The following is a 23,413-nucleotide window of genomic DNA, read 5'->3' on the forward strand; positions in this document are numbered from 1 at the left end:
TCTATACGAAAAAAATCTAATAATCCAATTTTAAAATAAGCAAAAGATCTGAATAGACGTTTCTCAAAAGAAGACATGCAAATAGCAAATAGGCATATGAAAAGGTTCTCGACATAATTGATCATCAGAGAAATGCAAATCAAAAGTACTATGAGATCTCTTATCCCAGTTGAAATGGCTTTTCTCCAAAAGACAGGCAATAACAAATGCTGGTGAGGAAAAGGGAACCCTCATATGCTGTTGGTGAGAATGTACATTAGTACAACCACTATGGAGGACAATTTAGAGGTTCCTCAAAAAACTAAAAGAGAGCTACCATGCAATCCAGCAAGCCCACTCCTAGGTATATACTCAAAAGAAAGGAAATCAGTATATCAAAGAAATATCTGCACCTCACGTATTTATTGCAGCACTATCCACAATAACCAAGATTTGGAAGCAACCTAAGTGTCCATCAACAGATGAATGGATAAAAAAAATATGGGGCATAAACACAATGGAGTGCTATTTAGTCATAAAAAAGAATGAGATCCTGTCATTTGCAACAACATGGATGGAACTGGAGGTCATTATGTTAAGTGAAATAAGCCAGGTGCAAAAAGACGAACTTCTCATGTTCTTACTTATTTTGGGGTGCTTAAAATTAAAACAATTTAACTTGTGGAGATAGAGAGTAGAAGGATGGTTACCAGATGCGAGGGGAGTAAGTGGGGATGGTTAGAAGGTACAAGAAATGGTTAGAAATAGTACAACCTAGTATTTGCTAGCAAAACAGGGTGACTATAGTTGAAAACGATTTAATCTTTCATTTTTAAATAACTAAAAGAGCATAATTGGATTATTAGTAACACAAAGAATAAATGCTGGAAGTGATGAATACCTCATTTACCCTGATGTGATTATTACACATTGCATGTCTGTAACAAAATACATAGCATAACCTTGATACCAATATTCATGGATATTATAAGAAAGGAAACTTCCAGGACAATCTCACTCATAAACATCAATGAAAATTTATTAAACAATATAACTAACAAATAGAATCCATCAATATATAAAAAATGATAATACCTCATGACAAAGTTGGTTTTATTTTAGCAGTATAAGACTGGCTTAACACTAGAAAAATCAATCAAGCCAATTTACAACATTAATGAATTAAAAAATGATTATTTAATAAATGGTGAAAAAGCAGTTGATAACATTTAACATTCATTCATGTTTTTAAAACAAACTGAGAATAGAATGGAATTTCTTTAATCTGATACAGGGAATTTTATCAATCAGAATAAACTAGGTTACATTTCAATAACAACCAATCCCAAAAATCTTAGGGGCTTAAAACAATAAATTACTTAAAACATTAACAATATAGATTTCTGACCTGTACAACCTGTCTGTTGCAGGTTAGCAGCAAGGTTCTGTTCATTGTCATTGCTTAGGGACCCGGCCTGATAGTTGTTGCTGGTTCAGTACCACAGGAAACAAGATCCCAGCAGGTCCACCCTGGAAGGGGCACATTTCACTTCTGCTCACTATTCACTGGCCAGACATAGTCTAGGGCCCATCCAACCTTAACAGGGCCACAACATGCAATCCTACAAGGGCATTATGAATACATTTTAGAGCCCCTGGATTCTGTTATGTTCCTCTGAAGAGTGTTGTTTCTAATTCTGACAGACAATTAATTGGACACAGACTCCAAACCTTGTCTTCGCTGTGGTGGACAACAGCTGAAGTTCTTTCATTTTCAGCTTTTTTCATCTTCCAGCTTTTGCTCACCATCTGGGACTACTGGGAATCTCCCCATGTGTGTAATTCTTAGAGGTCAGCTAAGGCAGAGCTTACATGCAAATTTCAGTTTACACCCTCTGCGAGGCCCTCCCTTCCAAGATCCCCTCTTCCAATTTTCTACCTGCTCTTCCAGCCCAGAACTCTCTCTCCAAGTCAGTTTACCTGCTTTCTGCTGCCCCAAGCCACACAACTTAGCTCTTAGGGAAAAAGCTTTCAACTCACCTTATCAGGTGTATTTCCAAATTTTAAGGGCAGACTCCTCTCCAAAGTCAGCCTACTTTAAATTCTTTGGCATGACTTTCAAGGATTCCCACTATCTGTCTGAAAATTTTGTTTTTGACTTTATTTCTTACTATTTCCCTTCATTCACCCCGCACTCTAGCCAAACCGATTGTGCCGTAGAACTTGCCTTGCAGTTTTCTAATTCTGTGTCTTCACTCATTTTTCGGAATGCCCATTCTCACATCCCCAGATGCCCAAACATTAAGTGACCTTCGAAGCCCAGCTCCAATATGAATTGTTCTGTAAAGCCTCTTCTGATTCACCTCTCCACTCCCTACCCTCAACTCCAGTCCTATCCCCACTCTGCCTTCCCTCCCCGACATAACTTTATAGCTCCTCTTTTATGTCACTTAGAACATAATGTTAGAAAGTAATACATCCCCACAGCATCTAATGTCTTGGCTAGTACACAAGAGATGCATCAAAATATTTGCAAGATTAATTTAATAAGGTACATAACTGCTGTCTGTACTGAAATCTGTATAGGTGCCATAATCAAAAGCATGAAGTGGCCATTTGGGCCTGCCACTGTACTATATATTCTATAAAAACTGTCGCATAAGACTCTCTCATATGAAACAACAAATGAAGGGTATAATGATATAGTGCTTTCCATTTATTGGGAGAATTATTTAAGTGGTGAGAGTACATTTCTGTTGATTCATCTACATTCTGTTATGTGATTCTGTTATAAGCAGCAACATACTTTTGTGAGATGGCCTACTAGGAGGAGAGGTGACCCTGGTTGCCAAAGAATTATGGAAATATCACTGCTTTACAAATAGACGGGCCATAACACGGTGGCTTCATTAGGAGAGCTCTAACGAGGTAAGGTCATCTGGCAGTAAAGGGCAGGCGTGCACAGATGCAGCAGAAAAAACCTGAGCAAGAACATTTTGCCGAGCAAAATATTCTGTTAAGGAACACCTAGTGGGGAAAAACACCACCGAGTAAGAGTGAAATATGAGAATCCATATCACAATACAAAAATTACGTTGAGAATTCTATTTACAAGAAAGGAGCAAGTACAATTGAAATGCATTACCCTTTACTCATGATCTAATAATTTTACTTATCTTGACATTTTCCAAGTAAATTATTCTGAATGTGATCATAATTATCTTAAAAGTAATGATTTTTAATTTTGGGAAAACAAGTCTAATCTGTTTAAAAAATATTAAAAAGAGGTGTCTGATTTAGGATTATTTTGGTTACCAGATACAGAAAGAAAGTGCTTTCAAATTGTCTTAGACAGTAAAGTTTGCCTGGTCACTCGCCAGAGGAAGTAATCAACATCAGGCCTCGCCCTGTATGAAGAGGGGAATGAGGAAGGGTGATCCAGCACCCACAATGGAGGCGGCAGAGATGGAGAGAATGGACAGCTTAGCTGTCCCTGCCAGCAAGGCACAGTACGTTTAAAGAGAGAACCAGCTAGATGCATTTTCAAGCAGAATCCGCCATGCATTAACTGTCCCTTTCCCACTCTCAAATAAATAAATGAACAAACCAATTCTATCACTCTTCTAGTGTAATGTGATGTTGAGGGGCAAAAGCTCTGAAGTCAGACTACCTCATCAAAATTCCAACTCTACCGCATAATTGCTGTTGTCCAAGTTAACTACCTGGAGACTCAGGGGCCTAACTTATAAAATTGGGGCAATAGGAGCGGGCTCAGTGGCTCACGCCTGTAATCCCAGCACTGGGAGGCCGAGGCAGGTGGGTCACCTCAGGTCAGAAGTTCAAAACCAGCCTGGTCAATATGGTGAAACCCTGTCTCTACTAAAAATATACAAAAATTAGCCAGGCATGGTGGCAGGTGCCTGTAATCCCAGCTACTTGGGAGGATGAGGCAGGAGAATCACGTGAACCCAGGAGACAGAGGTTGCAGTGAGCTGCACTGCGCTCCAGCCTGGGGAACAAGAGCAAAACTTTGTCTCAAAAAAAAGGAGAGGGGAGGGGGCAATAATGATATCCAATTTATTGGGCTATTTCAGTGATTAAATGAGCTAATACATAAGGTTATCAATGTTATCCTTGTCATCATTATCATCATCATCATCATTCTCTGCCTAAATTACGGCAACATTTTTTAGTCACCCAGGCTAGAGCCTCAGACTGAGAATCTTCACTACTGCTCCCATGTGGAGGCTGAGCTGTAGTCAGGAATAGCACTACTGCAGTGCCCCCCTTGCTCTTCAGAAGGTGTCATGAAACCCCACTCCATCACTATTAGTAGTGGGTTATTCCTTAAGCCATCTAAGCACAGGACACAGCAGGCGTCTCGACTGCCTGCTCAAAGTCCATGCTAGATTCTATGTTTGCTGTGCAGCTTTGAACATTTCTCGTGAGCACACGCCAAGTTGGCTGTCCACCAGTATCCCATGCCTGTGGGTACCCTGGGAGGGTGAGGAGCCTAAGCATGCTGAGTGCAGACCGGATCCCAGCTTGCTACTAACTAGCTGTGTGGTCTCAGGCCACCTAACTCTTTTAACTGTCCCAGGGCATTAGAAAACTGATTGCCCAGAGACATTGTAAGGAGTAATGAGATTATACAAATAGAACATTTCACATGGTGCCCAATCAAGGTGTCAATAAGAATAAATTATTTTTATATCCTTGGTTTTCCTTCATGGTCATGTCTCTGCAGACTTCTAAATTGGGGTCATCAAAAAAATTGATAGATTTGGATTCTATAATATTCATCCAAGTTACAGTAAAAACTTTAGGTGGAAACTGGACTGGGTCAAATATAGATACATGAAGTATCCCACTCAAGGCTGTACAGGCTGGTACCAAATCATTAGTGCATATTACTTGGATACAATTGTTCACAGAGTTAAAAAAAAAAAAAAAGAAAGAAAGAAAAAGCCTAATTTTTCAACCATTCCTGTATCTTCCCTACAAGGAAAACCACAGAGGCCTTGCCAGATGCTTTGCTGATAGTTTATTTATGATCTCCTTTATGAGGAAACATATTAGAATACATGAGGTTAGCTTGGCTGGCCTTATTCCAGAGAGCTCACTCTGACTCCTGGTAACAACTACTATTTTCCTAGGAGCTCCCGAATCACCTGCTTAAATAATCAGTCCTAGAATCACACCAGTTATTGATGTCACGCTTAGCAGTGTGTAGTTTTCAAATTCCTTCTTGGAAATTGGCCTGTTTACCCATCTTGTATTTTGTGCACATCTCTTGTCTTGTTTTGTGAAGAGCCTGTGCACATTGTATCTTTCTTTACACTCCACTACTTCTACTGTCTAAACCCTGTGGAAATGTAGACACCTTTTCTCAACCAGAAGAAGAAGTGTAGCAGTCATTCTTTTTTTTTTTGAGATGGAGTCTCACTCTGTCACCCAGGCTGGAGTGCAGTGGCGCGGTCTCGGCTCACTGCAACCTCCACCTCCCGGGTTCATTCCATTCTCCTGCCTCAGCCTCCCTTAGTAGCTGGAACTACAGGAGCCCGCCACCACGCCCAGCTAATTTTTTGTATTTTTAGTAGAGACGGGGTTTCACCGTGTTACCCAGGATGGTCTCGATCTGGTGACCTCATGATCCACCCGCCTCGGCCTCCCAAAGTGCTGGGATTACAGGCGTGAGCCACTGTGCCCGGCCCTAGTCATTCTTAGAAGTGGTGGTGCATGATGCAGCATTGTCTTGGTTTTTACTCTGAAAATGGTCTAACTCCTTCCTTTGGTCACCCTTTCAGATTTCACCCCAATCTTTGCAAATGAACTGAGACAGCAATTTAGGTACAGAGGAGCAAGGTGCTCCAAAGACACCAACCTGCCCTGCCTCTGACAGTGCCACGGTGCAGATGGGTTTACTCTCAGTTGCTGTGAGACGTGCTCATATGTGTGTAAGCAAGTGCAGGCCCAACCTGGGCAACAAGACTATAAAGGAGTATGTTGGATGACAGGATGCTTCAGCTTTCATTCTCTATGTCTGGAATATGGGGAGTGTCAAATAGATCATGCTAGGGACTGCATCATGGAGGCCATTTTGGTAACTGAATACTTCCATTTACTCAAACAAATAGCATTAATTATGTATCTACATTTAAAACAAAGTATGTCATGGAGAGAATAGCCAAACACTTTCACCAAATACTCAATTATATTCTACAGCCATGAAAGAATATATTTTGATCTATTGAAACATTGAAAAAGAGTCAGCCACTTGTAATGGCAAAACTTTGATGGAAAATCTGAGTTTTGCATAAAGATAGTTACATGGCATGCTATGGTATTTATATATTTTACATATTCTATATGTGTTGAGAGAAAAATCAATATTTTTTGTATGACATTTACTTCAAGTAGGAGAAACTTGAAAACAATGAATTAAAGAAAAAAATGTAATCTTATTATCGGCTTACCTCATGTCCATAATAGCTGATCTAAATTGATCATACTTTAATTGCCTAGGAATATGATAAATCAGGCTGTGTCATATTTACTTATATAGCAATTGAGCTCTGTTATGGAAGGAGAAACATTTCTACAATTTTGACATCTAAATTTGGTTTGAAAATATATTTTGAATTCATTCTACTCTATAAAATAGAAAATTATATGGTTGTCACTCCTGAACTAGCAAAATTTATATCCATTGTAATCTAATTCAACTAATGCTATAATGGACCCAAAACATCAAATATTAATTAAATATTTTAACTTCAGAAAAAATAATAAAATTCTATGAGACACTATAGTAGACAAATTCATAAAGATGAAAAGTAGATTATCAGGGACTAGAGCAGGGTCATGGGAAGTCTTTGCTTAATGGCTACAGAGTTGTGGGTGATGAAAAATTTTTGGAAAAAGATAATGGTGAGACTTGCACAACATAGTAAATGTAATTAATGCCACTAAATTGTATACTTAAAAAAGGTGAAAAGGCATGGTGGCTCACACCTGTTAATCCCAACAGTTTGGAAGGCCAAGGAGGGCAGATCACTTGAACCCAGAAGTTTGAGACTAGCTTGGGCAACATAGTGAGACCCCATCTCTACAAATATAAAAAAATTAGCCAGGCGTGGTGGTGCGTGCCTGTAGTTCTAGCTACTCAGGAGGCTGAGGTGACAGGATCACTTAAGCCCAGGTGGATGAGGCTACAGTGAGCTGTGATCACTCCACTGCACTCCAGCCAGGGTGACAGAGTAAAACCCTGTCTCAGAAAAAAAAATAGGGGGGAGTAAATGCCATATTTTATGTTGTATATATTTTACCCACTAAATAAAATAATGTATTAAAATACATAAGAATGATAAAAAAACTAACATGCCTGTTCTCAGCCCTATAATGCTATATTTTCTTTTAGAAATTCTAGCCTCTGTCACCTGACCAAAAAAGGAGAGATAAATATTAGAAAGCAAACACAAATTTAACAATATTTTTGGTAATATCATTACATATAAAATCCAACTTAATTCACTCAAAAACAATTAGATCCAGTAAGGGAATTAAATAAGTTAGCCCATTAACAAAGTAAGTATACAAAAGTCATATACTTTTATGTGTATATTATCAATAACCTTTAGAAAGAATATTGGGATTAAATAATTTTACACAAATAACAACAAAATATAGAATTTCCCTGAGTATATCCAACAAAGTTATGCGGGATCTATGTGAAAAAAATACTATAAAACTTTTCCAAGGAACTTAAAGACAAGAAAATTGAAGAGCTATCATGTTCCTAATGGAAAGATTCAGTAGTAAAGATGGCAATTGTCTGCCAAATTATTCTCTAATTCTACCAAAGGGCCAAGCACATTTTCTTTTTTTTTTTTTTTTTTTTTTTTGAGACGGAGTCTTGCTCTGTCGCCCAGGCTGGAGTGCAGTGGCACGATCTCGGCTCACTGCAAGCTCCACCTCCCAGGTTCATGCCATTCTCCTGCCTCAGCCTCCCACATATCTGGGACTACAGGCGCCCGCCACCACACCTGGCTAATTTTTTGTATTTTTAGTAGAGACGGGGTTTCACCATGTTAGCCAGGATGGTCTCGATCTCCTGACCTTGTGATCCTCCCACCTCAGCCTCCCAAAGTGCTGGGATCACAGGCTTGAGCCTCTGCGCCCGGCCGCATCACATTTTCAATTTCAACTAATCATCTTAAAGTTTTTCTCAAAAAGGCCGGGCGCGGTGGCTCACGCTTGTAATCCCAGCACTTTGGGAGGCCGAGGCGGGCGGATCACGAGGTCAGGAGATCGAGACCACGGTGAAACCCCGTCTCTACTAAAAATACAAAAAAATTAGCCGGGCGTGGTGGCGGGCGCCTGTAGTCCCAGCTACTCGGAGAGGCTGAGGCAGGAGAATGGCGTGAACCCGGGAGGCGGAGCTTGCAGTGAGCCGAGATCGCGCCACCGCACTCCAGCCTGGGTGACAGAGCCAGACTCCGTCTCAAAAAAAAAAAAAAAAAAAAAAAAGTTTTTCTCAAAAAGTAAAGGGTTAAAAATAATCGAGAGAATATTGAGAAAGAACAATGAGAAGCTTCCAGTCTTCCTGCTTTTGCTTTAAGTTGTCCTGCCTTTCCAGACCAAACCAATGTACATTTTACATATATTGACTGATGTCTCATGTCTCCCTAAAATGTATAGAACCAAGCAGTGTCCCGACCACCTTGGGCACATGTCATCAGGACATCCTGAGGCTGTGTCACAGGTGCGTCCTCAACCTTGGCAAAATAAACTTCCTAAATTAACTGAGACCTGTCTCAGATTTTCTGGGTTTCACAAGTTGGACATTCTAGAATAGTAAATGTTCATTTTTATGTATTATCTGTTAAAACACAAAGTTACAATCATGAAGAATAATATGTAATAACGAAAGAAAAATATGCGCTGTATACTGATAATATTTTAGAAAGCAGTTTTTAAAAACGCTTATCTTTTAGTGGAATGTATGTCTATGGAAAAGGTAGTCCCTCCTGTTAGCGTCTCAGTACACAAGTTTCTAGTATTTATTCAGTTTACGTTCTATTTTATAAAATGAGGTCAAAGTGCAAATATGCTTTATAGTTTACTTCTTGAGTCACTTGTGTCTTAAACATTTTCCTATTTTAAACTATTTTTTCTATTAGATGACTAATAATTTTATAGTTTTTCATTGTGTGGATAAACTATAGTTTACTTAAACAATTCGCTGTTCTTGGAACATTTAGATTGTTTCTAATTATCAATAATACTGAGCTTAGCATTCTTTCCTACAATGCTTTGTGCACATTTGCCTAAATCTTTGGACTAACTACCCAGAAGTGAAACTGGTGGGTTAGCTGTTGTATGCATTTTTATGGCTTTTAGGTTTGTTGTCAAACAGCTCTGTAGAAAGGTTGGAATAGTTTATAACATGGTGTCTATGAGGGTGTCTCCTCTTTTCTCTTTTCTCAAACCTGTTTCCACACTGACAGTGTTAAATTTTCAACAACTTTGTGTTAACATAATAAAAATTACCAATGAAGTTTGTGAAAGGAAAATATCTTGGGCCCCCAAAATCACTCAGGAAGAGTCAAGCTGGAAACTGCTTAGGGCAAACCTGCCTCCCGTTCTATCAAAGTCACTCCTCTGCTCACTGAGATAGATGCAGATCTGATTTGCCTCCTTTGGAAAGGCTCATCTGAAACTCAAAAGAATGTAACTGTTTGTGTATCACCTCTCCGTGACCTGGAAGCTCCCTCCTCGCTTCCAGTCTTCCTGCTTTTGCTTTAAGTTGTCCTGCCTTTCCAGACCAAACCAATGTACATCTTACATATATTGACTGATGTCTCATGTCTCCCTAAAATGTATAAAACCAAGCTGTGTCCCGACCAGCTTGGGTACATGTCATCAGGACATCCTGAGGCTGTGTCACCGGTGCGTCCTCGACCTTGGCAAAATAAACTTCCTAAATTAACTGAGACCTGTCTCAGATTTTCTGGGTTTTACAAGTTGAACATTCTAGAATAGTAAATGTTCATTTTTATGTATTTTGTGCATTGTCTGTTTATGTGCCTTGTCCATTTTTTAATTGGAAGATTCAATCCTTTATTGGGTTGTGATAGCTATTTGTATATTAAGGCTATTAACATTGAAAGCATATGTCAGAATTTTGTTTGCTTTCGCCTTCTGTTTGGTGTTTCTTGTTTTAAAAGAAGAAGCAGAAATGTTTCCTTTTTTCCTGATACCACAGTAGTGAATGACATCTAATAATAGAAAAAGTCCTCACTTCCCAAAAAAATCATAAAATAGTGGATTTTATGCCTGAAAAAATTATACATGTAGCATATAACCATTCAAGATAAATAACTTTTACCACCCTTGACTTTAAATTATTTTTTCCTTATTCTTCAGCAATTTCTCTATATCTGAAGCCTCTATCTTGTTTATTATACTTAAAGCCAGTAAGCAGTACAATAGAAATCCAATTTTCTGAATAGAAAAGTTCCATTTGTTGATCTATAATGTCAGTAGACTCCTCATGTTAGAACCTTTTCGAAACCTTAAATCTTGAGTTCGAAGTCCTCACTTATGTCTTAACAATAGCTTTCAGGCCCATCAACAAAAGAATAAACACATTTCTTCTCTTTCAAGCTACAAAATCATATTCTCTTTATACCTGTTAGCATACTTTTTCAAAGGAAAAGAACTTTGTTTCAAAAAAAATCTTTTTGCTTTAATTCCACTGTGACAGTAAGAACAAAAAGACTTCCGACTTCATGGTATATCTTAATTCTCTGAGAATGAAGAAGAGAAATAGAGGAACTGAAGAGAAAATGGGCAGTGTAAGAAATCCCTGTTAGATGAAGTTAAGAGGCTTTTAAATAGTGCATATTCTGGCTTTGTTTCACAGCTACTGCAGAAGTTTTAGAGCCATTACCTGTCCATTTAGGAGGACTTAGAGCTCCATTTTAGATGCCATTACGCGTAACAGTTCAGGCATTTTACTTCTTGGTCATTGTCAATCCAATAACGTTTATCACAACCATGTTAATTCAGTCAAGGTTTCCTAATAGCTAATATCTAATCTATGTCCTAATAGTTAATATCATTATCCATTGTAAGACAGATTATTAACGCATGCCCAAATGATCAATTAGGTATAGACATAGACATAAACCTAATAAAAATTTAATGTTAGTGTTACATATGTATATATGAGATATAGGAGTATATATATATATATATATATATATATATAAATTTACTCCTTGATATCAGTATATTCTACAGGGCAAAATTCTTCTCTCACATTGGCAGTAGATCAGCATACCCAGGTTGTTTTATTGCAACCTTCGGCGGGCACACACTAAAAGAACAACACTGGGATAAGCCAGCATCCAGTGACCACAACGGTCACCAAAACCTTTTCTGCAATTACCACGTTCAGGTGGTAATCGCTTTGTTACCTTCCATAGGCTCTCCTACTTATGACTTCATAGTGTCAACAAAACAGCTTTTTTGAAAACACAAAAACAAAACCTACGAAATGGAGTGAGGACTGTATGTGCTCAGTCATATATTTCTTTTAATATATACAGAAATGCAAACAACACACCCATGTGGTTCTGTTCTGTGTCTAATCCTTCCTCACTAAGCAGTTTATAAGACATTTAGCTAGCTGTGGCTCTGAGTCCTTTTTAAGGAGTGGGATGGGAGGGAGAGATGAATAAAGAGAAAAGAAAGAAACCCAGGATCTCAAACATCTGATTCTGTTTGGTTGATAAGGCAAGGTGGGACCCAGGGATTCTTGAGCTTGGGAAAAATCACTACAGCCTCACCCTCCTTTTGTACGCACCTCCATACTCCTCCCAGCACTTCCAAACGATCCCAAGAAAAACATACTCCCGGTGACACATCCAGTCAGGGTATCTTTCTGCTATCTCAGGTCTTGAATCCCCCAGAGGAATCTCATGCATGCAAGCTGGAGCAGCCCCTGCAGTGAAAGAACTCCTTGCTGGGAAGCTAGTCCCTAGTGCGCTGCTTCCTCTCCTGGAAACTCTTCCTGTAAATGACATCTACTCAGCCCTGGGGTTTGTTCCTGCATCTGGGAGCCTTCCCTTAACCCTAGACTAGGCGCGGGACTTGATTGTCTGCTTAAACGCCCTGTCCTTCTTATGTGTAATTGTCACATTTGTCATACTTGTTTAATATCTTCTTCCATACTATTTTACAAACCCCAAGAGGTTGGTACCATACTTCCCTGATTCATTTCCATCTTTCCAATTCCTGAAACAGTGATGGGCATGTAATACATACACTCTCAATAGACATTTGGTGAGGGAAGCCTAAGTAAGTTAATACAGGTCAAGTGCTCGGTTTAATTCCTGGCACATGGCGGTGCTCATCACATGTTAGCTACAGGTGCTGTGAATCACACACAGATCTGTGCAGTTCTGAAGTCTAAACCCGTTGAGCAGAGTTGGTAGACTTTTTGAAAGAATGTCACTGCCCCTAGTCCTCAGAACATTTCTGGCCTCCCAGTTCTCCTGGTAACCTGAGCTTGTCAGTACGTAAGGCTCACTAACCCCTGACATTCTAAAAAGGCAAAACAGCTTTTAGATCGGATAAGACCAGACAGAGAGTCTCTACTGCTGGCTGTGCAACACGCTGCGTGCCTTCTTCCTCCTCACCTTCTCATGGTGATCTGAAACCTTGTTCTTGAATATCTCATGACTCCAGCTCTTAAGCTAAATGATAGCATTCTAATTTTAGTTGTTTTTCAGCAGATATATTTTGTCCTGCAGTGTGTCTAACTGCTGCTGTAATGAGCCATCGTGCTGCTGAGTTCTATGGTTATATTTAGGTTGGTTCCCTGAGTGAAGGCTGAGCCGTCTCTTTTCATTACATTTGTATTTACTTTCAAACTAAACAAGAACAGAGTCTGGACTGGACCAGAAGTTGTAGGGGGCTCTGAAGTGTTCTCATGCAACAAACCCTAGTTTGTTGCTAGGGGGGATGAATCTGACCACGTTTTTTTTAAAAACTTCCTAGTGATTCCAGAGGAAATGGCTGTGAAACCGCTAAATGATACCTTATATTCTAGGACTTTTAACAGAGGATTTGGTTTAGTTCAAACTAGCCAGGCATAAAGGAAGCACTTAGGATAAGTTTGAACTAAACCAAATCTTCAGTTATAAGTCTTGGAAAATAAGGTATCATTTAGCGGTTTTGCAGCTATTTCCTCTGGAATCACTAGAAAATTTTAAAAAATAAAGTGGGGTATGAGTCATCCCTTTCAGCAACAAACTAAGGGCTGTGGTATAAAAACACTTCAGAGCACCCCACAACTTCTGCAGCCAATGGAAGCGGGTAGGGGGCTCTGAGCAATTTTAGCAGGTGGTGAGATGATCAGATATGCTTGAGGGAGGTTAACCCAGCAGTACCTTGAAAGACAGGTTGGGGAAGTGGAGAAAGACAGAAAGAAAAGAGAGCCGTACAAGAGCAGGCCAGTGCTCCAGTGAACACATCCCAAGGATCAGAACCAGAGGAGTGGCAATAAGAATGGAGACCTAGAGGAGAGAAGGCGAGGATGCAGAGTGAGACCAAAGAGAGAAGATGAGGATAGAGACTGAGACCAGAGAAGAGGAGGTGAGGCTGGATCAGGACCAGGGGAGAGGAGGTGAGGCTAGAGACCAGGACCAGAGGAGAGGAGGTGAGGATGAAGACCAGGACCAGAGAAGAGGAGGTGAGGATGGAAACAGGGACCAGAAGAGAGATGGTGAAAATGGAGACTGGGACTGGAGGAGAGAAGATGAAAACAAAGACCAGGATGAAAAGAGAGAAGGTGAAGATGGAAGCCAGGACCAGAGGAGAGGAGGTGAGGATGGAGACCAGGACCAGGGGAGAGGAGGTGAGGATGGAGACCAGGACCAGGGGAGAGGAGGTGAGGATGGAGACCAGGACCATGGGAGAGGAGGTGAGGATGGAGAGTGAGACCAGAGGAGAGGAGGTGAGGATGGAGACCAGGACCAGAAGAGAGGAGGTGAGGATGGAAACTGGGACTGGAGCAGAGAGGGTGAGGATAGAGACTGACACTGGAGGAGAGGAGGTGAGGATGGAGAGTGAGACCAGAGGAGAGGAGGTGAAGATGGAGAGTGAGGCCAGAGGAGAGGCAGTGAGGATGGAGACTGGGACCAGAGTAGAGGAGGTGAGGATGGAGACCAGGACCAGAGGAGTGTTGGTGAGGATGGAGAGGGAGACACAAATTCAAGAGATACTGCAAAAGGAACACCAGATGATGTGGTAACATGAGGAATGCGAAGGAGGAGAAACAGGCTTTGACCTGGAGTGACTGGGAACAAGGTTTATCTTTACTAAATATGAGGAACATAGGGAAGAAAAGAAAGTTCAGGGAGGAAATTTAGTCTTTGGAACAAACTAAATTTGAGGTTCTGGCAAGATCCAGGCTGATGGAAATGTGAGCTGGAGTTCAAGAACAATGTCAGGACTGCCTCAGAGATGTATTGACCAAAGCATCATTTCTTTTTATAGCCTGGGTCCTTTTGTCCCTTCACAGTGGCATCTGCTTTAAGGTCATAGTCAATCTTTTTCATTAGAAGGTAGAACATCTTACAAATAATAGCCTTTGACTTCTTCTTGGAGTCATCTGAGGCATCACATTTTATTAATCACACTTTTGACCTTCTATAATAGATATTTTATCTGGCTCTTCTACTTAAACCATGGCACATTTAGCTATCTTAGAAAGTGCATAACAGGCTCCCATGATTGAAGAAACTGGGGCCAAGAAAGTGCCAGTAAGTTGGCCAAGCTCACATAGCCAGTTATCAGCATCCTGATTCCTGACCCCCTGCACTTCCCACTGGCACAAATGGTGCCTTTCAGACCCTACCTGGTGGCATCTCTTGCTCTGTCTCTGCAGTACAGCTTGTTACTTTGCACTCAGAACTGTTTCTTTAGAACTGTCATATTCCTGTGGTCTCCTATAGCTTATGTGTTGATTCCTCCTAACTGAACTTTAAAAAATTTTGCTTTTCTTTCCTACTTTCTTGAGGGCCTAAACGTAGTCACTTTATGTTCACTTCTACCAAGAATATTCTCGGTGTTTGTAACGAGCCTATAGTTTTGAACACCACGCCCCACCCTCCTTCCCAAATAAATGTTTGTTCCATGTTAATGGTTTTAAGAATGGTACGGATTGTTGCATCAAAGAGATTGTTGCATGAGAATGTATCTGTTGTCAACCCACATGGGTTCCTTTAACTCCAGCGACACTGAGTGATCTTTTGTCTTTCATACTGCTTATCCAACTCAGAGCCCCCGCCTCTTCTACGAGGGGAAAATGAGGTGCATTCCTAGGGCTGGTGAGAAATCAGTGCCAATGGGGAGAATAAACAGTAATCAGACAAGATTCCATTTAAAACGTTAGGGTTGCAATGTGTCATCCAAAGCTGTAAAAATAAAGGCCCATGGGTCCCCATTAGAGTGCAGTTTAATTAAATGCAACCACAAGACAACTTTACCTTAACCTTGTAGAACGGATGCTTTCTATTAAAATATTTTCTGCTTGGTCCTTCTTTTACTGTATAGATGCCTTGAACCTCCGAAACCGACAGGTCATCTGTGTCACTCTCAAGGTCCTCCAGCATCTGGTTGTGTCAGCTGAGATGGTGGGCCATGCCTTGGTGCCTTATTACCGTCAAATCCTCCCTGTCCTGAACATCTTTAAGAATATGAATGGTGAGTGAGCCCACGAGTCAAAATGTCTTTTAAGCCAAAGGAAAAGGGAGTGGTTTGAAGTAGAGTTAATTAGCAACACGTTTGGGATTTATTATTGCATATAAACCACAATCCATTTGGAGATCTAAACAGCATATTCCCACCCCTTCTCCAGCTACTGCCTAGGGAAACAGTAAAATTAACAATTTCATTTACTACTCCTCACGTACAGCTTACTTACTCAGTACAGAAGCGCTGAAGCAGTTCTATAAGCTTCCAATAATTAAGTTGTGAAGTTTTTTAATGGTCTTTTGAATACATTAGTAGGTTTTGAGTTTGTTCTTTTTCTTGATAGTGATTCTAACTTTAGATACTTCCTGTTACAATTTCAGTCAGCTTTTTTCCATTGGTTTAAGATGAATTTTTAAGCACTATTATTAAAATCTGGTAAATGGTTTTGATGATTCATTTATTTTTCGTAGTATTATTCTATAAGCTTTGGAAAACACAGATGAATTCAGATGGCTCTATTTTACCCTAACAAAGATATTAGCAAGTTTTTGGTGACCCTTGGCAGGCAGCGGATGTACATCTATTCATTAAGAGTGTGATTTTCTTGAAATGATGAGTCTAATTTTCTTTTTTGTTGTTAATTTTGAAGTTCCATACTTCTCACATGCATGGTATAAGTCAGCATTGAAGTTATTTCCTGACAGTGGTATCAATAAGTTAGTAATTTACTGGAGCACTGAATGAAACTTTTGCAACACGATCTGCTCATCGTACATTCAAGAAAAAAAATCAAAAAAGAAGCTGAGTTTACGGCAGCTCCTGCCACAAACAGACTTTTGTTTGGAATCACTATTTTTTATATTATTACTCAATTGCTATTATGTCTGCTCCAGGCATAGACTATTCAGGAAATCATGGAATTCTCAAGAAGCTTTTAGCTCTCTTTCAATAGTAGAACTGGCTTATATGTTAAATACTATACATATTTAGAAAAATGACTTCAAACTGGAGTTATAGGAGCTTACAAATGCCTGTAAGGGAGTGCCTGCAATGGTATTCTGTTCAAATTATTTGAAGAGCTGTGGGTAAGGTGGACATTCAGGCAAGATGGTTAGTCTTTAAGCAAAGTAATAACTGGGTTTTAATAATGGAGTCTCTTATTGTCAAAACTTAATGTTTTAGTAACAACATTCCTGTATTAAATAAGTATTTTGGAAAATACTTATTTAAGTAGTCTTCATTCGTAGTTCATATTTTTACCATATAGTAGCAGCAAATATCCATGAAGTTATGGGAGACTCCAGATGTGCACCTTGTTCAACTAAGGTCCATAAAAGAAACTCCAACTGCACACCTTATATTTAGATTCTAGTAACTTGAGGGAGATAGAGGTAAAGATGTTCTGATAGAGATGAGAGCATTATTAAAGAGATGGAAGCATCAGGGAACAGCCACCCTCGAATGTCTTAGTTAACATTTTTGAAGTGTGCGATTCACTAATATTTCCTCAGTAATCCTCGTGCAAACCTATGATGCATGTACTAGTACTATTTCCATTTAATTGTTGTAAAAGTTGCCTCTTGTAGCTTTTCTCCCATGTGAACATTTGTTTCTGTACTTGATGATCATGGAAGATGAGCCTGAACACATTTTTCCTTTCTTGCCTGAGTATCTAGGAATAGGGTAGCTACTGCAACACTTCATGCTTTTGTTGGTCACACAATAAAAGCTAGAACTTATATCTAAGCATCATTCTGTATCCCTGTATAAACATAGAAAATCAGTAATGTTCAAAGGACAATTAGAATCTTTTTTTATCCTCAAGGAAATCTATAAAGATGGATAAATATTGCTGCCACAAAGACAGATAAATCTTGTTGGGAGCTCTAGACTATTAAACAAAACAATTGGTTTCTTCTGCTTTCTCATTATAGTTTTTCTTTAAATCTTTAACTCACAGGTGTTCATATACTTAACAAAGAAAATTATTGACTTTAAGAATAAATCCCTAGTAAGATTTTATCAATGTGGGACATTTAAAGTTCATACTAGAGTCCTTAATTGGTTCCAAACTCAGCTAATTCTTTTGGAGTCTTTCTAAATGCATGCATCAGGAATTCTACATTTAAATTATTTTTCTGCTTAACATTTTTCTGACATTTGAAAGGAAAAATATTATCTTCTGCTTCATTTTCTTCTTATCTTAGAAACCTGTCACAACAATGCCAGCCTGCAGTTTGCTGTATTTTCAGAGGGTCCTATTACAAAATTGGAGCATTCTAGCTATAAAAACTTAAAACTGTTCCTTATAGTAGCTATGTTACCCTAGATCCAATTCTATCAGAAAAAAAAAAAGCTTATCACAGGATTTTCAATTACATTAGAATTTTCACTAGAAAAATGATTTAGCTTTAATAACATTTTAATAAAGCCTGCTTTATCATATACATCACAAAATTATATAGACTTATTTTATTTAAGCAGATGTCCTTAGTAACAGATATAATTATTTACAATTAAAATTACATTAGAAATTGACAGTATGTAGCAGTAGAAAAAACTCTTCCTAAATTTCAATGTATTTGAGAACAATTGCACATTTCTGTATTCCTCTTTTTCTTGTATTTCTCTTTTATGTAAATCAATGTCTCGTTAAACTCAGATTCAAAAACATTTCTTTCAAGTCCCACTACAAAATTCTTTTTAGAATGAGACCAGATACAAGTGACAAAAAAGAATGGGAAAAAATATTCTTTCAAATAAAATGACCTGTCTGTCAGCATCCCCTCGAAGTGCAAACTTTAGATCAGTTCTACTGCCTGAAGTTTTTACAATGTCTCCTGTTTTAATGTCACATGAACTTCCTCTGAAATAAGCAATTGGGGTTGCAGAGCCAGAGACCTGGACGTTGGGACAGTGGCCCATGTGAGGAGCCCAGGCTTCCAGTCTTTTCAAGGACCAGTTGGAAATCAAGTAGGGCAGGGAGGAACAGTCCATGCTCACAGCACCAATTCAGGCCCCATCTACATGATCAGAACAACGAAAACTTAGAGCCAGCCCCATTAGATCATTCTTCTTCTAGCAGAGAAAGTGGCTGTATCCTCTTGTGTGTTCATAATATTTTTCACAGAGTTTAATTAGGCTATAGTTAAAACAAGAACAGATAAATCTGAGATGTGAATGGTAGTGTGGACTACACAGTAACATTTTGGAGCCAGAAAAGCTGTGACCTCAGGCAAATCCCTTAAAGACTCTAATCATCAATTTTTCTGTCTACACAAAATATGCATCGTAACAACTTTTCATTAGGGTGGGCATAATTAGAGACAAGGTGTTCAGGGCACCTTCACACGGAGCCTGTCCATGACCGCATATTAATGAGAGAGCCATTATGATTACACTACATTATATACGTATACAATATTATACACATACAATAGTGTATATTATAGAAGAATATAATGCTCTATAAATTATTATGTAACAACATAACCAGGCAACCGAAAGTGTTGTGTGTGACCCGTAGCGCTCTCTCGTTGGGTGACCTGTCGCTTGGCCCTCTGTGAGCCTGTGAGTGGCATGTGGCCTCCTGGTCTCACCAGCTGCGTCAGTGCCTTTGCTTCAAATGGTTCATTTTGCCTGTAATTGCCAAATGCAGGGCGAGTGGCCAAATAAGTCAAAAAGACTCAGATTCATTCACTGGTAACAGGTTTTCAAATCCATCCTTTCCTGGCATAATCTTTCAGCTTGAATATGTGACTGGTGTTTAGGGAGCATTGTATTTAAAAAAGACAAACCTCTTTCCAGCACAGACAAGGAAAGCCTGGGCCAGGGTCCTCTTCGGAACAACCAAACTGCCATCTAAGCTTTTGAGCTTATTTCCTTGCATTCTAAACAGTGAATTTTGGACGTAAAACATGCTGTCTTTCCAGTGACTGCTTTGAGGGGAAAGAGAAAGGGGAGTTTCTACAAAATATTCCTTGAATGCATTTGTCATACAGCCAATAGCAATTTATTCTTTCCTATGTTCTTTCACAAATGTTATTAAAGATTACAGAAAATTAAAACAATAGGAATCTTCAATTTATAGCTTTCAGAGATGAAACTACCAAATTAATGATGCAGAGTATTACATTTGAGGAGCATGAGCCAATAAATGGCATTAAAGCATTTACAGCTGCTCCGCCAGCAGATTAGGGCTCTCTGACAGGCCTGTTTACCATATTTTGGTTCATTTCCAATAGTACCAGTAGTTCTGAAACAATCCCTACCTAAAAGATTTCAGACTCCAGATATCAGAGACTCTGACAATATCGTAAATTTATGTCATGAAATATGCAAAAGTAAACATAATAATGAAATATCATGTCCCCACGTTTGTAGAAATCAAATTGTTTGGCTTTATCTAAGATAAATCTAAGATGTATACCATTATAGACTAATAAAAAGTTCATTAAAGAGACTTAAAATTTTAATTCAGATGCAGGCACATTAAAACGTATAGGGAATGAGGATGCCTGAAGTTTGCAAAATTTTAGGATGTTTGTACCAGGTCTTTGACCTGTAATTTAAATGGCTTCTAAAAAATAGAAGTAATTATTTTATGTTGATCATCTTTTAAAACAACTTCTAAGGAGAACCTAGGCCTTGTAAGTCAACCTGATTCAAACCCTCCTTGATATTCGTGTGAGTTCTCTGGGAGTTGATGAACTTCTGGGAACGGATTGTTTACCAAACAACAACAGCAGCAACAAAACTTTCAGTTTTTCTGTCCCAAAGTTGATGTAGATAAAGGTTATTTCTCCTCACAGAGATTTACATTTAATTTTGGAATTCAGGTTCATTCCCCATGGAATTCTGAACAATTTTGCGTTCATGATTTACATTTTAGAAATTTACTTTGAAGTCCCTTTGAAATGGTTAAATGTGTTCAGTTTGAAGCATGAGATCATCCTAAATTCGTTGAGGAAATTATTAGAACTACTGCCCCCCACATTTCTGAAAGTTAGATTTGGAATTGTCATGCATATATCTAGTCTCTCTGAGCACTTCCTCCATGCACACTTAACTCATTTGTCTGCAGAGAATCCTGGGATTATAAAGTTGGAAGATCCATGTAGGGGTCCTTTGGTTTAAGAGTATCTCCAGTTTACCAAACTAATCAATCATTACTTCCACGAAGGCAAAACGTTTGTGTTGGTCTTTCCTTTTCTTATGTAGAGCTTGGCACACCTAGTAGAATCAGGTGCCTAATATGTGCCTGTGTGAAATTAGTTCACTAACTCAGCCTACACAACCAGTACTTATTTATTCCGTCTTGTCCAAGCAGCCTCACTACTTCATGGGGTAGCCTGTTCTACTTCCAAAGAGAAAGGCAGCTCCTGTTTTGAAAGGAAATTTGCACCTAACATTTCCATCTGGTTCACCTCTCTCATCTAAACTACACAGCACGATGGTTAATCCTTTTCCACATATAGCAAGCCCTCGGGAAATTATAGAAAACTTTCCTTCCCCCTCGGTATTCACTTCTCCAAGTGCAATATCCCTACTTCTTCCAAGCATTCTCTATAAGCAGAGCTCCCAAAGCCTGGAAAATCTTTGAGGATGGGGACGGAGGACTCATTTCTACAGAAACAGACGGTTGTGCAGTGATCTAAGTGAGAGGGCAGCCCAGGACAGCAGATGGTCCTGGGAAGGGCTCAGGCCTCCCTCCCTCACCTGATGCCCCCACGCGTGGTCAGCCCATAAAGACCTCTTTACCATGGTGAAACCTACACATGCTTGTGAGGTTAAATGTCTTTCCTATTCACTGAGACTGCTATGTTTGAGCCTATTTTCAACCCAAATCCACTTGTAAAAAGCATCAGGGGAGTGGGGTCAGTCACAAACTGTAAATTACATCCCTATGTGCTCTTCTCTGTAGACCTCCCTTGTTGTGCCTGCCTGGAGGGAAGGACTATTCTGAGTTGTCTGTAACCTGGTAGGGTGATGACTAAAGAAATCAGAATCCAGTTCTGAAGGCTGTATCTTAGCTTCCTGGAGCCATGTAGCAAATTACCATACACAGAATGGCTTAAACAACAGAAATGTATCGTCTCTCAGTTCTGGAGGCTATGAGCTAAAGATCAAGGTGTGGACAGGGCCGGCTCTCACTGCAGGCTCCGGGGAAGCCTCCTTCCTGCTGCTTCTGGCTTCCAGAGGTGCCAGCCGTCCTTGAGCTCCTTGGCTTGTTGATGACGCATCACTCCAGTCCCGCCCCATCTTCATGTGGCCTTTCTTCTTGTGCATCTGTCTCTGTGTCTCTTCTCTTCCTATGAGAATACCAGCCCTCATGAGGATTGGATTAAGGGCCCACCCTACTCTAATACTGCCATATGACTTTATCTTAACTACTTACATTGGCAATGACCCTATTTCCAAGTAACGCCACATCCTGAATTTCTAGAAAAGACAGGAATTTGGGGGAGACACTATTCAATCCAGTCCAGATGATATACCTCTTTCCTACAGCCTGTGGAGAGAAAATCTCATCTTTGATAAAGGTAGAGGTTTCGTGTTTGTTTCACTCCTTCACATTGCTGTAACTACTGATACTGAGCCTGCTCTGCAGGGACTAATGAAAACTCCCTCTTTCAACAACAAAAATGTCATGCCTTTTCCTTTCAGCAGGAAGGGTTTGTTTAGTTAAGAAAGAAACTGGGCCTGGATAAGTTTTGAGTAGGGGAGATGCAGGGAATTGATGTTCTTCTTCTTCAGTAAAGCTGCAAACTAACCAGAGATGGAAGCTCACACTTCCAACAGCTCTGGATGCTGCTCTGGGGATCCCATAGCAGCACCCCAGGGTGCTGCTGCACCAGCCCAGTCTCCAGGGACCTGGCCACAGTGAGGCCAGTGTCACCTGGGACTGTCCCAGCCCAAACCAGCTGGGCAAGAGGCTCAGGCCACTCTGTGCCTAAAGGGGTTTGTACCAATAAATATGGGTCACGTGGTGGACAAGGCAGGGGAAGATGCTTTGGGCAGATGGAATAATTTGTGGAGAAACAAGAAATGGGACAAAGCATGCAGCTGCCGAGCACAGCACTGAGGAGCAAAGGCTCTGGCTGCAGTTTTTCTGGGTTCAAACTCTGTTTGCCAGCTGTGGCTTTTGATGGGTTATGTAACAACTCTGTGCCTTAGTCTCCATAATTTAAAAATGAAGTTATTGGGAGGATTAAAGCAGCTCATTGACTTGCAGAGAACTATAAGAAGGTCATTTTTCAGGAGTATCTACTTGGAGAGAAGGAGGGGAATGAATTGTGGAATCGAGTGTAAGTGCTTTGAAACTAGCGTGTTAGGTAAATGTCTCCTACCTGCAGCACAGGATTTATGGAGAGAACCGAATATATGTGGCTTTATATGGTCCTTCCAAGAAAATTAAGTGAAATCTATTTAAGTTAATATCATAATTAACATCAAAGATGATTATATATTAAATAAATATTCAAGAATCAATACCTTTCCGATATGCCAGCAGTCAGAAATGCAATGCAAAGTTCATTTTCTAGATGCTAATAATTCCTAATTGCAAATATTCCAACCCAGACAAATTTTCACTGCTCAGCTCTCCCTTCCCCCGAAGATAGTTTCGTTCCTTCCTTGGCCCTCTCACATCATTGCAAAGAAGGGC

The 23,413-nt window shown here is 39.7% G+C and overlaps 1 protein-coding gene across 3 annotated transcripts in view; it reads left to right on the forward strand.

Annotated features, from left to right (window-relative positions):
• Positions 1–23,413, forward strand: part of PACRG (parkin coregulated) — a 580,605-nt gene that overhangs the window by 340,002 nt on the left and 217,190 nt on the right. For all 3 annotated transcript variants that reach the window (XM_058435659.1, XM_058435660.1, XM_032162072.2), the window contains exon 4: positions 15,607–15,756. In XM_058435659.1, the coding sequence (XP_058291642.1) occupies positions 15,607–15,756 (150 nt within the window). The remainder of the gene's footprint in view (positions 1–15,606; positions 15,757–23,413) is intronic.

This window comes from Hylobates moloch, unplaced genomic scaffold, assembly GCF_009828535.3.
Source record: "Hylobates moloch isolate HMO894 unplaced genomic scaffold, HMol_V3 SCAFFOLD_2, whole genome shotgun sequence".
Classification (NCBI taxonomy): Eukaryota; Metazoa; Chordata; class Mammalia; order Primates; family Hylobatidae; genus Hylobates; species Hylobates moloch.